The sequence below is a fragment of the Larus michahellis genome, chromosome 1 (genome assembly GCF_964199755.1).
Source record: "Larus michahellis chromosome 1, bLarMic1.1, whole genome shotgun sequence".
NCBI lineage: Eukaryota > Metazoa > Chordata > Aves > Charadriiformes > Laridae > Larus > Larus michahellis.
Genome location: NC_133896.1, coordinates 141,187,161 through 141,205,114, shown reverse-complemented (window position 1 = coordinate 141,205,114; position 17,954 = coordinate 141,187,161). Strand labels below are relative to the sequence as shown.

The 17,954-nt window shown below is 40.5% G+C and overlaps 1 protein-coding gene across 4 annotated transcripts in view; it reads left to right on the top strand.

The window, feature by feature from the left end:
• Positions 1-17,954, top strand: part of FRMPD4 (FERM and PDZ domain containing 4) — a 304,950-nt gene that overhangs the window by 185,487 nt on the left and 101,509 nt on the right. For all 4 annotated transcript variants that reach the window (XM_074606470.1, XM_074606445.1, XM_074606459.1 and 1 more), the window contains exon 2: positions 6,209-6,325. In XM_074606470.1, the coding sequence (XP_074462571.1) occupies positions 6,209-6,325 (117 nt within the window). The remainder of the gene's footprint in view (positions 1-6,208; positions 6,326-17,954) is intronic.

Genomic DNA, 17,954 nt, shown 5'->3' with positions numbered 1-17,954 from the left:
CAGTATTGGTGTGCGGAAGGCAGAAAACTGGCTTTTGTACAAGCAGAGAGGTGAAATGAAGCCAGGGTACATGCCAGGACTCAAAATGCAGAAGTTTTTCTCAGTATGGTAACATCAAGGAAGCCCGTGTTATCAATGCTGTTAGTCCATCAGCAATGCTGAGTTGTGTTAGAAGGTCAGCCTTGAGTGAGTAACCGACCCTCCTGGAGACTGTGCTTTCAGGAATGAAGAAGTGCTGTAAATAAGGGAAATTACCAAGGTGTTAAATGAGGTGATTCCAAAATATCAAATATAGAAGTGATAAACATGGCATTATACTGTGAATTTTCGTAGTACAAGTTCTGTAACTTCAGTCATGCACTGCACATACAGCTGTGTTCTTCAAGGGATTGCTTTAAAAGAAGATTAGAATATAATCCTTCCACTATTTTAATCCAGCAGCGGAAATCCAAGGTAGATGCTTAAAAGGTTACTAATAACTAAAGAGGAAACATGCATAGAATATTAATATTTCAAATTATTTATATTTAGGGAAATGATAGGTGGCTCCACATACAGAGATTTTACACAATTATGAATATTTCTATCAGAAACTCTGCAGATAATTTCAGCCTTTGCTAGAGTCTGTAAACTAACGGATACTCAATAAAAACAACACTTGGAGAAAATAAGGCCACGGGATAAAGAAGGATAAGTATTTTTTTGCAGTCATGGGGCAGGGGGGAGGTCCAAGGGGAACTTCTTTACTGGGGACTCTTTTGAAGGTATGCCCCAACTTGAAAAGTTAGTAGGTGATCTTAGAGATCAAATCACTGAAGCAAACGGTAACAAATACAGAGGTGGTATCTACCCCAAAATTCCGAAGCTCTTGAGATTAAAAAAGCTTATTTGATAAATGTAGTGTAAAATTTTTCACTTAAAACTAATGGTACCAGGAGCTTGGAAGGTGTTTGCACTTAGTTTGGTGCTGCTCTTAGATGTTTTAGAAGGGGGTATAGAGTGGGGAATAAATAATAATGTCATAAAAATTCCAATTTTATTATATTATACAGGAATTTAAACATAAGGGCTCACCATTTGTTGCAAAGTGTTCTTCTGAGGGTGATATAGAATTCACCTCCAGATTCATATGCTTGAAATTAAAATTTTGGCATTTACACAGAGTGAGATGTCGAAACTCAAAATTAGAGTCAGTGGAGAGCTAGTGAATACAGGTCGAAAGCTTACAAATTCAGATGTCTACTTTAGAATAGAGCTGAATCTCTAACTCTTCATTGAGACCCTAAATCCTCAAGATGGTTTTCAACTCCTTATTGAGATACCTTCTGGATTTCTACCAAAGAAGGAACCTATCTCTATAAGGACTCATCAATCCAGGCCTATGAAGATGATCGTTCTGCAAGGAGAGCCATCTCCCTGAGGCTGCAGGGAGTGGGAATGAAAGTCACTATGACCAAAGCTAACCAGGTTTCTGCCTTTTTCAAATCATTATTTTAAAAAAGAAAAAAAAAAAAAGAAAAAAAAAAGGAGGATTTCAAGGCTACTACTGCTTTTTATTTTATTGCTGTTTTAAATCTGTAAGCAGAGTGCAAGTTGGGATTCTTGGGTCTTGGGCAAGGGAGTGAAGACTACTCCAGTGATAAAGCAGACCTCCTAACTGTTTGTTCGACTTCATTCCTAAGGAAACAAGGATTTTTGTATCCCCTGTCCATGGAGAATGGTAGATGTAAACACAATGTCTGTCTTTGAGGTGGGTTGGCACCCTAATCCTATATACTGAGTATTATGTCCCAGTAAGCACTGAATATTCTAAATAAAGTTGGGGTGTTCCATTTTAGTCAAGTGATTTCTGTCTTGTCTTTGCCTGAGGACTATCTGAAGCAGGCAGTTTTTGTCCTGCCCTTCTTTTTTCCTGCCATGTGGCCATCTGTGAGGCTACAGAGTACGCAGAGATGAGTCTGGATGGACTAGCTGCTAGGTTTAAGGTGATCCAGTTTGCTTGCATTGGCACAAGAACAGCTGTGAAGTAGGACTGTCTGATGCCGGGAGGATGGGAATGCTGCTTTTGTGTCAGTGCCAGTTTCTGCTGTTTTAAAATTGCAGCCGGAGAGCTTCATTTCCGCCGGTTCAGGGACGCACTAAATTTATAACAAAATTTACAGGCTTGGACTATGGAGGTGATACAATTAAAGAGTCTATCAAGATTTCTATAGCAAAGACCTATTCCGAGGAATCTTCAGTTGCCGGCTAAAAAAATAAGTTTTGGGCAATATCACATACTTATTGTCTGAATCTGTAGGTGCTTTTTTTTTTTTGTTCTATTGAATTTTCCAGAAAATATATACATTTTATTTTTCAGTGTTTTAAAAAATGCATAGTGTTGCTTTATGCTTTCAGCATTAGCACTATCTGAACTGCTCTGGATGTTTCGATCTTTGAAAAAGAGGTGGATACTATTACAGACTTTCACTTCTTGTTTGTACCATGGTTTATGCTGAGTATATTCTGCATATCGTGTGAGTGGCATATGGCTGATGTCAAGTACAGGAGACTTTACATACGAGCTCATGTTTCAGTCATGCCTCAGGCACAGGCCAGAAAAAAGGCTGACCTGAACATGTTCACTGTGGCTCAGCTATTATATTCTTAGTCAAAAGGTTCTTCCATAGGGCACATTGGTGCTTTGCATGTTGCCTCCGTGATTTAATGAACTGATTGTTCAACGTGAAGGATTGTTCAATGTGAGGGATCAGATTTTCTACTTCTGCATCAACAATGTCAAAAGCAGGTTGATGGGATATCATAGCTAACGTTGCCTTGCTTTCAGAGCCCTGCTGGCATGATGCTGGCTTAGGCTTTCATGATGAAGTTTGCCACCGAAGACCTGTGCAGTGACATGCACTCCAGCAACAGGTATGATTCCTGTTGAGCAAGCAAGAGCGGTGATGGAGAGCAAGCAGTGAGTTAGGGTGGTGCCAGCGCTTCCTCCGTGGGCAGGCTTGCTGGGGTAGAAGGTGCTTTTTTTTTTATCTTTCTGGTCTTTGGAAGTGTGCAAGTCTTCCAGAAATGTAAGCATTTTTACTGTGCTCCTTCTCCTTTGCCTGTGAGGGAAGGATGTGGCAAATGGTGATCAGAGCGCTGAGGGATTTATCCGAGATCACCTGTAGGGAGGTAGGATTTGGACCAGCTTCTCCTAGCCTGATGATCTTCCTCACCACTGAGGTATTCTCTTGACTTAAAGCCTGCTAAGGTGGCTTTGTCCTTCCCCCAGGTAAAATGCCTGACCTGCTTATGGTTTCCTCCAGAGACTTTGATATTCCTGCTGTCGTTTATCTCATCTTTGCCATGTTTTGTCCCTTGCAGTGGCTATTGAGCAGAATCCTTGCAGGCAAGCAGAATAATATTCAGCAAGTGGATGGAGGTGTATAAAAGGAAATAATTCCATTTATTCTTTCATTTTATCAGACTGTACAGGCATCTGGGAATCACCAGCACTAACCACCTTTGAGTGTAAAAACCTTGTTTTGTTGTTATGACATCAGTGTTTGTTATTGAATTGCACAATGACTATAGGAAACATTCTGTGCGTATTTGATTTGGTTTTTCCCATGTCTGGAGCCACCTCCTCGAATTTGCACACATCTAATGTAGGTGTATACAGTGTCTCAAGTGCTAATTTCTCTCCCACTGATTATAAGAAAGTCTGGAGGACTAGATCAGATATAGACATATCCATAGTTGAGTAGGACAGTTATTACCCATCATATATGATAAGTTCTGACACCATTCATGTTTTAAGGGCTCAAAGAAATCTTTCAGGAGAATTAAATTTACCTTAAAATCCACTAATGTTATAATCCATACAAAGATGAGCCCTTAGTTTGAATGCAGAGAGGAATAGCATTGATCATTATCACTGTCCTGTGCTCCTACAGATTATCTGATAATAGAAGCTCGATGTGCTTTATGTGGGAATTTAAATGTCTCTGTACCTATTTTACAGATGGAGGAACTATAGCACAGAGGTTGTGAAACACATTTAATTAAAGTGAAAAGTGTTAAATGCACGGCTATCCCTTTATAGTCCAGATAAAATAGGTTACTTTCTACTTCATTTAGTTAACTGCAGTGTTCAGGATCCCAAATACTCCTAAAGTGTAATTTGAAGTCTATAGATGTAGTTAAGCTGTCATTCTTAGATCGTAGGATGGCTCTTATCTAAAAGATGAAGACCACCCTTTCTCCCTCTGTCAAGCATATGGAGAAACAGGAATATTTAAGCTCAACTTTACATGAAAGTGCATGAGAGACTGTTAAAAGTATTTGTTTTCTTTCCTCAGATGCCTGGTTTTTAATTCATTCCTTTGATCAGGAATGGGTTAGTTGCATTTATTTGGGGTAATGTAGCATATCTGACATTTAGGTGTTTTGTTAGCCATGAGTAACTGTGATTTTGTTAAGATTTCTAGCATGTTCAAATATTAGACTTAAGCCCCGACTTACGGCAAATACCAGTGTTTGATCGTGCTAACAGAAATGTTTTTCTACTCCTTGAAGATAGAGTACTTAATGTAATTGGTAAATCAGATGATATCTAGCACTCCATTGTAATGCTCTACTTTACATGTAAATTATATTTTGAAGCACCATATCTTTTCTCAGTAGTGATTAATCCTTGAAATAAAGGGGGAGGGGGAAGTAGCTAGTTTGTTTTTAATGATGCGTTCCCCCTTTGGGAAAGATTAACGGTGTACAACTTTGTTGAGTTTAGCAATTTGCAATGAATTGTTGAGTTGTCCATGGAGACCCATTCTGTTCTTTCAGAAGAGTGTTCATCGGGTTACACTGCTCTTTCTTTAAAGGAAATAAGTTCTTACATCTCTAAGGCAAGAGATATTAAGTTCCTTGCTAGCATTTGAACTTAAATAAATCTAGCAAGTAAAACTAAACTGTAATATGTTTGATTGGTAGAGAAAAGGCAGAGAGGGAGAAGGCAACTCATTAAAAACATGTTCTTATTTTATGTGGGTTTGGTCTAAATTTCAGATTGTATTCAGTGTTGTGTGCTGGTTCATTTTTGCCTCTCTGGGATGCGCTCTCAGCCGGTGTTCGGCATCTTTGGTTGCCCTGCCTCCTTTTCCTGCTCTTTCTCTTTTTCAGATTGTACATAGGTATTAATGACCTGGTTAATTTTGCTGAAAGACCTATTTGTTGCCTTCTGTACCTCTAAGTCCCACAGCAGAAAGTGGGAATGTGCAGTAACATCTAGCTTAATTCCTGCAAGTGAGGGGTAAAGCAGCAGTGCAAAAGCTGGGGTTTCCTATGGTAAACCGGGGGGATTTTTGCTAGCAGTATCTTTTTTGTGTGTGTGAAGCACCTCACAAAATGTTTCAGATCTAGTGGGGAAATACTGTTACTTGGGAGTGCTGCTCAATTTCCCTTAATTAGGTGAGCTGTGTAAGCTACTTCTTTATTTAAGACAGTATGACTTGGCCCTTGCTCAGGGGTGGGAATACTACCAGAGAGTGCTTGAGCAGTGGTATGTGTGTGCTCAGAGATACTCCAGCCTTTCAAAAGTTATTTGGAGGAAGAGCTTAATGGATAACGATCAAGTGCAACATCATCTGTATGTTGAATCAATTTAGCATCCATATAAAGAAGCGTTACAATCCTCCTTTGTTCCGACATGTGAAGCAAAAAATGGTTTGGTTTGCTGGCAATGAGAGTCCGTATTGATGTTTCTTGTCGTGCCAGGCACTGCACCACGTGTGTGATGTGCAGCCATGTGGTGGGTTCTTTGGTTTGGCTTGGTTTGGTTCATGGGTATTTTTTTGGATAAAACTCTATTGAGAGCTGGCATTTGACCAGGGGATGGCAGTGAATGAAAGTGCTCTCCATCTCTTGTACTGAAAACTATTGAAAATGAGTATTGTGGGTGTGGGACTGATTCACCTGCCAACGCTTCGGCTCAAAGACCATTAGAAGTGACAGTGTATCTTTCCACTTACTGGGAAAATATTACAAATGTAAACCTGCAAACCTGTTTTCCCTTGCCTGGGTTTTGGCTGTATATTTCACAACTGTGAAAGTATTTGGATGCCAAGTGAACGATGTGAAATAAGTAAATTGGAAGAATAAATACAACAGACAAATAACTCTTGGTTTTTTCTCTCTTCTCTCTTTCCCCCCACCCCTCCCAAAATTGCAGCCACAGGAACAAGTCTTCAGGCTGGCCTCACCCTTCAGGGACCTGGAGCTTGACCCAGGGGACACCTTATGGATGGGAGATGACGGCAAACAGAGATGGAAGAGACTACTTCATCAAGTAAGTGGGCAGTGTGAGCTGTGCAGCCTGTAGCGCAGCGCTGCAGCCCTGCTCTTACTGTATCTCCTTGGAATCCCAATTCCGGCTTCTGCCCTACGCAATTAATGTTCAGCTGTTTTTGATTTCTTGCACGAAGGGAGCTTTGACTGTACTTTACTGCCCCTTGTTTTGGTACTTGGTTATTTCGTTTACCCAAGAAAATGCTGATATAAGGGCACATAATTCGTGAAGGAATTATAACAAATGTCCTTAACAAAAAAAACAAAAATAAAAATGCCATGTTTAAAGAATGAAGCAAAAGGTCAGTTCTGACTGAGACTAACAATTCTCCTCTGTCTCTGCCATGTGAGCTCTTTTAGTTTGTCTAATATATTCATTATGCTGGTAATGAGAAGGTGCTTATTTTGATCACCTATAAATATTCTAATTCTCAGATTTCCCATAGTCCTTTAGGTCTGAATTGAAAGGCTTGCAAAATAAATGTCAATGTGGATGATGTGATCGTAAACAAAATTGGCTTTTCTTTTCGTGGTGAAAACTGTGCATAATTGTTCTTTAAAATCTCTTAAGTGGCTTGGATAAAATACAGAGTGCTGTTCTAGCAAATGTACTCTTACGTGGCTTTAGAACTTCTTCACTAAAAAGGGGTGATGGTGGTGAGTTAGCAGAACCATTGCCTGATTTTGCAGCATTAGTTGCTTTAGCTAACATCCCATTTTTAAGGTTAGCATTTTGATTCTGTTATGTGAAGGGTTGGGTTTTTTTAATTACTATTTCATTTTTATGTTTATCATTCTGTTTAGAAACCTGCAGGTGCTTAAAAAAGTCCTGGATGAGAATTACAATTCTTTCTTTTAATACAGAGTAGAAGGATCAGACTTAAAATAAGTTCAGACTTTAAATTGACCATTAAAAGCCCTTAATTCACTCAAGATCCTTCATTTGCAAAACCAGAATTGTACAGTGTAAGGACGCGGATCCCCATTGCTTTGCTTTCTCTTCCTCCCCTCTTTGCCTGGGGTGCGTGCCTCGGCTTCCTGGGAGGCATTTCCTTTTGGAGCCAAAACAAAATTTGTAGCAGCGTGGTGTCCTCCGGGCTTTTAACATTTAGAGCGATTTCAGACCTGTCTGAATCAGACTAAGTTGTCTCGGTTAGTGAGGGCTCAAAAGCTGACTTCGAAATGCCGTTTTTTCTTCCTTGACCAAACATTTGTCATGCTTTGCATGTCTGTAAGACACCGGGTGCAGGGCTGGACAATGTGAAGCTGAATGCCAGGCACAATGTAACTGTATTAGCACAGGTTTTCTGCCTGAACTGATTCGGCCTGTCCAGATGTATAGGTGAGCCTCCAAAGTACTGTGCAGATGTGACTCGGCTGCTTCTGTTACTCGGGTTAGCGAAGGGACCTGCACGCCTTGGGTGTCCATTTTTTCTGCAGGCTGTTGGTATGTTCTCCTCTGCGTGACTTGAAATTCATTTTGAACATTTAATACCCTGCTTCTGTGGACAGGCACCACATTTGATTCCTCCTCTTTTCTCGCTGGTCACATAATGGGATGCTGCACTTGTTGTGTAGCTATAAACAGCTGCGGCTTGTAAAATGCAGTGCATTAGTGCTCATTAATTTTGCAATTTGGGAATGTTTTCTAACTCTCAGTAGCTAATGATTATTTTGTTTATTTTTTGGATTGTCTTTTAATACCTTAAAGTGCCATATCCCTCTCTTAAATGCAGAAAACTGCATCTAGGAACAAAAATCCATAACAGGCAGTGCCAATTATGCCTTAAGTAATGTTAGGGTTGTTGTTGTTGTTTTGTTGTTGTGGTACTTGGTTTGGTTTTTTTTTCCGTGTTCTTATAAAGTGCTTGCTCTCCGTTCTCTTTGGGGCCCTGGTCTTTCTACCATTTTTCTCTGCGTGTAGATAGCATGCTGTGTGGAAAAAAAAAAATAAACTGCTTTAAGGGATGGAGGGAATGAGACCTCTGAGGAAGCTGGTCCACAGAAGCCTTTGACATTTCGTGCCAGACTTACTTACCCATTGATATCTCTGAGCAGTCTTAGGTACAAGTTGAACAAATCTATGTATGTACACGTTGCAGTTATAAGACATATTCTTGGTCTTGGATCAGATGTTTTAAAGCAACAGCATCGGCTCTAACACATGCACCAGCCGGAGTAGTAATGCATCTCGGGTGAAGTGACAGTCCCCCAGGATGCATTAAAAGCCAGTGCCTTCAGAAACTGAATGAAACCGGGAAACCGTTTGGAACCACGTACTGCTGTACCGAATCACCATCTATCCGCCGTTACTCGTGAATGTCAGCCCCGCTAGTTACTATGATGTAACTGAGTAGTCACAACATATATCTTCATTTTAGCAGAATGACCAAAGACTGAGTACACCTAGTGACTTTGCCAGCGATTCCTCTGTGGAGGTACACAGTAGCTGTCCTTACAGAGCCTGTTATTTGGCCAAGCAGAAACCCTCTCTGGCTTTCAGAACAACTGCTTTTGCAAATACTACATGAAACGTAAATGAAAACACTACTTAATATTCTTCCCTTCACTTTTCATCCCTGGATTTTAGGAATGAAATAGTGAGATGGTTGTTGACAGTGATGTCAATAAATACAGGAGAGAGATCAGCGAGACAGCATCTCATATTGTCTCCAATGCTTTTTATAGCCATACAGATTAACAAATTGCATCACGCTGAAGGAGAAAAAGCAATTCGAATCCTCTGCTTGGTTTTGATTAAAGATGTATAAACCAGGTATTATCACAATGAAATGCACACATGAGTTCTGCACAAGCAAATAACATAATTCATAGCAACATTAACTGCTTTTTAGTTAAATAATTTACTTAGTGCCATATGTACATATCCATTCAACTGCAAGCAGACATATTGTCATTTTGAAATTGTGGGAGGAAGAGAGAATCCAGGAGAATCTTTTGGTGAAATGAAAAGTAATTATATAGTGTCAGTGCAAATGCTTTAAGGCGTGAATGGGAAGCAATGTTTATTCTTTCTACTGAAGCAAATTTGGTTTCTTTCAAATTTCTGAAAGCGCCTATGGCCTGAGCTAATCAGGGGCAGCTTCCATCGCCAGGCAGCACTTTTGTAAAAGTCCAAGAGGAGCCTTTTATCAAAATGTTATGAGATGTCGCTATCAATTCATTATCTCTTCTGTACAGATGGCGCAACCAGGGTCATTTTGCAAACCTCTAAAATACTTTTCCTTAAGTTTAGGCCATGGTAAATTAAAGTTTCAGAACTTCACCCATTCCCTTTTAACTTGCTACTTTTACTTGGAATAGCCTCATGAGATAAGTAATACATTTCAGTATGGGAGGATGGCAATCATCTGGTATTCTTCCAGTGTGCTTCTGTATTAAGCTGGGTCTTTAATACGAAATAGCTTGTGGTGTATATTTAACCATTTTAAAGGCCTGTTTTCTTTGCATTTATTATATACGCTGTGTAGTATATGATTATGAGAAATTTCTGTAACACTAATTTGAATCCAAACACGAAACGTATTAGAAATGTATTTGGTGTGAGTGCAGGGTTTCAGGAAGATAGCATGCAAAGCAGGACGGTTTTGGCTGATTTTGTCCACAAAGGGTTTAGACTCATGGCAGTTTTGGCTCACCTAAGTCGCCACTACTACAATCTTACTGAATTTCAGACCTGTACGTTTTCACCCTTTCCCTTTTGTTAGTCTTGCTGCTCGTCAGACCTGGAGGGGAGTTGATAGAGGGAAATAAACTGGCAAAAGCTAATAAAAAATCAATCCTACAGAAAAAGCTATTAATTTTATGTCAGTTTAGTCCTGAGCCCAGTCCTCCACATGGTCTGATAGAGTTGCAGAATAGTTTAGGATGGAAGAAACCTGTGAAGGTCAGCTGGTCCAACCTCCTGCTCAGGGCAGGCTGATGCCAGGTGACGAGCAGCATTGCTGACACACCGAAATACCTGACCGGCACGGGAACAAGGCTGCAGCAGGCTTGTGTTGGCTTAAGCTGCCCTGCAAGTGCACTCGAAGGTGCAAGTTGAAGTAACGTTTGCTGCCATGGAAAGTCATACCCTTTTGATTTCTATTCCTATTTAACTCATAAGGCAATAGGTATTTTGGTATTTTTGTGGATCTGGCTTCTATCGTTCAAATAAAACACGAGAGTCTGAAATCAGATTTACTAAAAGGAAGTGTAGCCCTTCCTATGTGGACTCAAAGCACCGTTGTCTGCAGTTAGTTATTACACTCTTATAATAAATTTTTAGAGGGGTCTTTTAGGTCACCATGTTGCCATATCCTTATTTGCGAGAGATGCTATTCATTATGCTTCCTTTAACTCTTGTCATTGCCTCAGAGAGGAGGACGGGGCCCGTCTGCGTTACCAGTTTGGTTTGTTCCCTATTTTACTCCAAGGACCCTGACCATCTGTACTTCATGCATATTAGCTTGCTTCTGTGCTCCCGTCTGGAACAAACTGAGCAAACAGCTGGGACCCCAGGCGTGAAATAAAAGGCAGCACACCCAGAGATCATAGCCTGCAGCATTACTGCATGGCTTGAAACCAGAGGTCAGTCCCAGCAGAGCTGGGAGAGACCTGCTCATCGTAAGTCTTTCCAAATCTTGTTATGTTAGTATGACGTGGTTGCTATGCCGGTTGAAACATGTCACAACGTATTTTGTTATCTTGAGCACCTGCTGTTATTTTTCGCTGATTGTTTTTTTTTTTTTTTTAGTAACATTAAATTCTTCCAGACTTCTAGGTGTATCTGGCAAACAATTCTCTTTTCTTCTAAGGTATGCTATCCTGCATATATCAGCTTTGTGATTTTTGACTTGTGAAATCATTATGTTCTGAGTGTCCCTGCTTGGCTTAATAACTATGCTATTCCTGAAATATGAAAGTCCGGAATGTCAGCTTTTGACCCATACATAAAACAAAGGCACCTTGTTTGTGTTCTTTGGTAGCTAGTGCAGCTCACAACATCTGAAATTCTCAAAGCATACACAGTACAATATTTCTTTACAATACAGCAATGCTATTATATTCTTCTATACTCAAATACTTCCCTACATTTTCTTTATTAGTCTTCATCTTATCCTTTCAGTGCTTGTTGTGCTTAGAAGAGGAAACTCATTCATGTTTTGTGGAAGGTGGAGTTCCTCTATGCGTGTCTGGCCTGCGTGGTCCTCCTTGTACACCCACTTCTCAGAGCTGGCCAGCTGTGCGGAGCGACAGAACACAACCATTGATGATATTAATGACATATCAATCAAGCATCCTGCTTATTAATGGTCACTAATTTATACCAGATGCAAAACTGAGGCTCACGGCCTGCTAATCAGTTTACTTCAAAATAAATAAGCACAGAACAGGATCAGACCATTCAGCTTTTTTTTTTCCCCCCAACTTGTCTTGATACATCTAACCCTACCTCAACCTTCTTGTCTATGTGTTCTGCAGGTTGTACACGCCTGTTGGTAGTTTAGTCCTTTCTCAGAATCTTTCTCTGGAGTTTGCTCTGTTGGAAGGTTCTGAAAACAATCAAAGGATATAAAATATAGTGAAAGCCTTGATAATTGTTACTGTGGTGTTCATCTTCTTGGGTTTTGAAAAGGCTGCTGTTGTTTGTACCTTAGGACGACTTTAGGACATAAGGCCGTAATGAAAGTTTAAAGCCACAAGAGCCACCTTCTGCCCTGTGGGTATGATGTTATATAGCACTTTACTGAATGCATTACATTCCTGCATCTCTAAGTACAGAAACTACGTTGACTAGATTGACTGGAGGATTTGTGTGGCGTTCGCAAAAATATGAGCAGCGCTGCTGCTGCTCCGTCCTCCGTGGGAGTGCTTGCGCTTATGCAGGGTGTCGAAGAGAGGGTTCGTTTCCTTCTCCTTCCAGTTCAGGTTGGGGGTGTGAACGAAGGCAGGCTGCACGCCAGGATAATGCCTCAAGCCAAAGGCTGACTGCGGTACGCCTCTTCGGGCATCTCCGCTCCCAGGTGAGACACCAAGGGAACAGGCAGTGGAATCACACTCTCTGGCCCACTTATTCCCACGTCCCTGAAAGGGACATCCAATGAGATTGAATGGCAGGCAGTTTAACAGTGATAAAAATAGTACAACCTATATAATTAGCAAATATAACTCTCAGCTACAGGTTACAGTAAAGCCTAAAATGCTTCATAGGATTAAAATGTACATTTGCAATGAGACTTCCACTATTAAATTATATAGGATTCAAAAAAAAAAAAAAATTAGAGCAGGTACAAAATCTTATGTTTCAGACAAGCAGGTGAGTCAGCTGCTGACTGCCTAGGGCTAGGACGAAACTTCCTGTATTAATCAGGTTATTCTATAATTACAAGGTTTCTTGCACCTTCCTCTGAAGCGGGTACTGAGTGCTGTCAGAGAAAGGATACTGGACCAGGCGGACAACAGGTCTGATTGGTATGGCAATTCTTGTTTTTTCTCTCTTTTTTTTTTTTAAATTCCCTTGTCACTAATACCGACTGTTGATATGAATAGTGTGCTATTAGAGAAAGAGTGCTACTGTGCTTCTTTCAGACTGCATATAAATTTACTTTCTGTTGCTAAGGGTTTGACCTGCTCAAGGACAGGATTGTATGGTGGAAGGGGGAGTGGGGCTAGAAGAGGCGAGCAGCAGCAGGGAAGCACAAACACGAGTGACTGTTTAAAGCAAACCTGAATAATTAGAAAGAAGAAGAAGGAAAATTATAGAGCAAACTGTTTGTGTCGGTGGTCTGCCTAGAGACAACTCGGGCATATGGTGAAAAAGAAACTATTGCTAAATCAGCTCAACCTCCTGAAAAGAGAAGATGATTTAACAGTCATCCTTCCTTCACAGAGAACTGTTGCTCTAGCCATAAAGATGGCAGGCAGAAATATGACAGGCAAAATGATGTTAATATCGACTGGGATAAATCATTGTTATAATGGAGGGAATAATAGCAAGGAGATGCGGGCTTGTGGGGTTATTTTATTTTAACTAGAGCATGGAAAAATGGAGAGTCCATTGCATTGTAAGACAGCTGTGCCTAAGCTAGTTGGTACACAGTAACTCAGGAGCTAGCCACAGCAGCGTGGCTCCTTCCCTGTCTCCTGGCTTGCCCTTTCCGAGTCCTCTCTGAACACATGTGCAGCCATCACTTCCTGAACCAAGAGGATTCCTCACACTGGAAAGGTGAGGGGAGTCACACAAGAAGGTATGAATGTGGGTGAGACTACTCGGAAGAGAAGAAGCTTTTGCTTAGTTGTTAGCCTTGGGTTGCTTGGATGTAATTGTACCTAAGCCAAGTACAGGGAAATCACGTACTTTGGGCCTCTGCTACACCAAAGTCAGTGTTTCTGATCCAGTCCCCAGTGTTTTCTCCAAACACAAACTGGATGGGAATGCCATGAAATTCAGAGAACTATTGCATCCTGAAAACTGGTATTCTTGTGTGTTTGAAGGTGGATTAGGAAGCAGAAGAAAACTTCTGGAGCAGAACCAGTATAGAAAAAAAAAATAAAAATCAAGGTATCCTTGATGTGACCCAGGATCACAATGTACAGAGGTGAGAAGATAAAATACTCATTACTCTTGGAGTTCATGTGCTTCTGGGTAGATGTTTCATATGGCATAACAGCATCTCACCTGTGCATTACAACATGTAAACGCATCTGTAGAAAGAAGCATTGCTTTGGTACACCAAGTTACCCTTCTCAGGAGCATCAAACAAATTAATTCTTTTAAACAGTTTATGTAAGAATGATAGCCCCGGTTGGAGTGCGCTTTTCAAACATCCCTCTTGTAAAACAGTGCAGTCCCTACAGAATCAGGATTAAAAGCGTCAAGTTCTGGTTCTGCAAAGCCATGCAGGTGGTTGTGAGAGTGGTAGTGGTTTGTAAGAAGCAGTAAGTTTTATCTCAGGTCATGTGCTGGTATCCCCAGTGATGCAAACACAGAGGCTCTGTATACGAAATAGACGCAGGCTAGTTGATAGTTCTTAAAAATAAAGGGGGGAAAACAGCCCCTGAAACACCAAAAAGGTAAAGTGATCCTGCAGGCTGTACACTGGCGCCTTAGTGACCACAAGCTTGAAAAAATAAATGAGGCAAACCTGTCTGATACTTGGTGATGGAACTGGGACCTTTCACAGCAAAGACGAGGTGAAAATTTCCCCCAGAGCTTCAGTTATGGCATTAAGAAAAAAAAAAAAGTGCTAGAGCTGGGTTATTGAGCAGGAAAAAGGGGTGAGAATTAGCACAGTATATTGGTGCTGTTTGAATAGCACAGGTGAAGTACACCAATTCCTCATAGCGTATGTACAGAATTTAAAACAAGTTATCTAAGATGTTATGCCGTGCCAGGAAATACCATATTGATGATGCATTTCCAGCAGTCATTCATATACAGAGGAACTGCATGCTGAGGTACATGAAAGCCAGCAATGAAGAAACTGTATTTATCCTTTTGGCTCCATTTCTGTCATATTAATATATTTACAGTTTTCTATAAAGAAAATCAAGTATAAGCCTACTGTAAAAGGTTCTTATCTGGATTGTTATTGTAGAACAGCAAGGTAATTTGTTTTAGAAAGACAAGATGATACTGCCAACAAAAGCTTACTTGAATTATAACTCTCATTTAAGTTTTAATTGTTCTTCTTACAATAAAACACTGCTTAATTATACTCAAAATGCTCAGTTCCCAAATATAATGCTAAAAATCCTTGTATTATGTATGTTGTCATGTATGCATAAGATTAAGGTGAAGAAATAGTTTAACTGAACTCAAATTAATCTAGTCACTGACAACAATATGACTCACTGCAATATTTTGAAGGCCATTTATCTAATGTTCGCCAGGATCCTGTGCTGTTCCACAGAAAAACTTCAATTTAAAATAAACCAATCAAACTGTGTGGCTGCGCAATTAAATATCACCATGGTAACAGGGATTAAGCACACAAGGTAAAGACCTGCTGACAGTGCAGAGATTATTTCAAGTTTCTTACTCTTTCAGCAGTAGCCAAATGAATTTACATTTTCTGTATCAAACACTGGGAGACATAAAATGAAAGAGATTGAGGTACTTGTGTGGCATCTTGGGACTTCAGAGAATATTTTCCTGACAGGGGAAGTAATTAGCTGGAATTACAAATAGGAACTCACCAGACAGATACGAATAAGCATTTGCTCATGGGATTTATTTGGCATTTCATAATTAAAACCTGGAGAGGCATATTATTTAGGATACAAATAGCATGGAGAAACTTTGACATAGTTTGAGAAATTGAGCCGATTAATAATGCCATTTTGCTTTTAATTTTTAAGTGAATTTAGGTTCACCTAGGAAAGATGGTTATTTTCAGCTCTGCTATAAAGTAACATTTCTAATGTGTGATATACATGTAAAGTTATAGTGCAGATAGACATGCTGATATTCAGTGAAGCCATAGGATGATGCTTTAATCAATCCTAATGTATTTCTGCTTGTCTCTGGCTCTATTTCTAGCTTTTTTGTGTGTACTTATAAAAAATACTGGAGACGCAAATCTGGTGGCATGTGGATTTTTGAGCTTTTAGTGGTGTGGTGTGGAGTTCATTTGGTTTTCTTTTTTCAGATTGGCTTTTGATTCGGTTGTAGGAGAGCTATTCTGATCACAGTGTTATGGTCTCTTACTGTTGCATAAAGCTGAAATACCTGGTCTAAATTGGGAGAATGAATCCCTACCTTTGGTTCATCAGCAAGTGTTCAGTGTGATCGGGGGATGTTGTGGTCGCGGGCTCTTCTGTCCAAGAAATGCCTGCCGATGGTTTTGGACTGTCCTGATTTTTCCATGAGATCGGGTTTACGAGGACATCTTTTGTCACTCTTTTCTGTCAGCCTGTTAGAAGTGGAAGTGAGCTGCCTGCAATGTGCGAACATTGAAGATCTACATCTGTTCATCCTGTATTAGGCAGGTGTAGGCTCCCTAGCACCTCTGCTTCCTGAGTATTTGATCAATGTTTCGAACTCACAAGTGTTGAGATCGAGGTGAATGCTTGCCACCAGTGCTTACTGGTCTGAGGTTGGTCTTGGGATCATGCTGTTCTCATTCTTTGTGGTAGGATGGACTTTCCATCCTTGCAGAGCTGATCTGCTGCTTGGAAAATGTTTTAAGAGACGTGGTGGTAGATGGGCCCACAACTGCACCTTTTCTGTGAGAACCAGAACTTTCCAAACCCGTCAGAGTGCATTTTGGTGTCTGGTTTTGATTATGGGAGTCTATACAGTCTTTGACATCTTTGGTTCCCTACTCATTTCAAGCATAAGCTTAGGTCTCTGTGTGTAAACAGACAGGATTTTTAGCTCTGCTCTTATGAAAAGGCTTGCTTCAATTTTACTAGGTGTCTGACATCCAGTTTTGTCAGCTTTAAGTTAAAATGTCTTTCCTTGCACGTTGAGATGCAGTTTGTTTTTTTGTATCTTGGGATGAAAAGCCTTTGTTAAAGATTCATGATAAATACTGCAGTTATATCCCAAAATCATTGCATCTGGCGAGTTCCTAAAGGAGGAGATGAATACTGAGTGCATTTTGTAGGAATGACCGTAGAAAGTATCTGCTTGTGGTGGCACTCTTTCGCTGTGCAAAAATGCCAAAGCCCTGTTAAAGTTAACTCCTGGCATAAGCATCCAGCAAATGTAGATGGAAATAGTAGTGAAATATTGATGAAACATAAGGTAAAATCAGAAAGTCAGGGATATACGGGAGAAGTTTCTTAAGAAACGGCTTATGTGATACAGGAGACAGTTTATTAGGAGTGCTGTCCCTGGGCTTGATCAGGTGGGAACAGCAGAGGTTTACATGGAGTCTAAAGAGGTACTTCATGCGTCTCTTCCTGCTTATAATCCCTTTGGTACCGCGTTTTCTTTTTGCTGCAGTTTTCATTGTTTTTGTTTAATCCAGTTAGTGCCTTGAGCTGGACAACAGAGACTTGGCAAAAAGTCATGCTGATAAAAGGCGTTTTGTTTTGGGCCACGAGGGGCTGATTCTGGCAGCTCATAGTAATGACATTTAGAGATTTTGTCGCATGATTCCTGTTGCCAGCATCCTATTAAAATGCAGTTCCATCATTTTAACCGTGTAGTAGGGAATGATGAGCTAATGGTCTACCTTTGAAAAGGAAACCATAAGATTAGCTCGGCATCAGTCTTGCTCACTGAAAAGTTGCAAGTTTCTGGTTAAAACATATGAATAAAAAATAGGGGTTTCCATGCCTTCAGACATGGGCCAGGGTTGTGGGTAGGTCTTGGAAAGGACTTGGTTCCCCAGAGTGTCACGCTGTGACTAGCCAGAAGTTTCCAAAAGGCATTGAATGATGCCCGGTCAGAGGCATCCAAACATCAGTATCCTCAAACTCTTTTAAAAACAATCCTGCTAGTTTCCCCAACTAGAATTAATTAAAGCAAGTGCAAGCTAATGGGCAGATCATAGGACCAGCTGCTTTCGTGGCGTGAGCCTTCAGGAATACGGTTCCTGAAGGAGGAACCCTATCACCTGAACATAATGTGTAATAGCTGCACAGCTGCTTTTTCAGCCTTGCCTCTGTGACTTGCA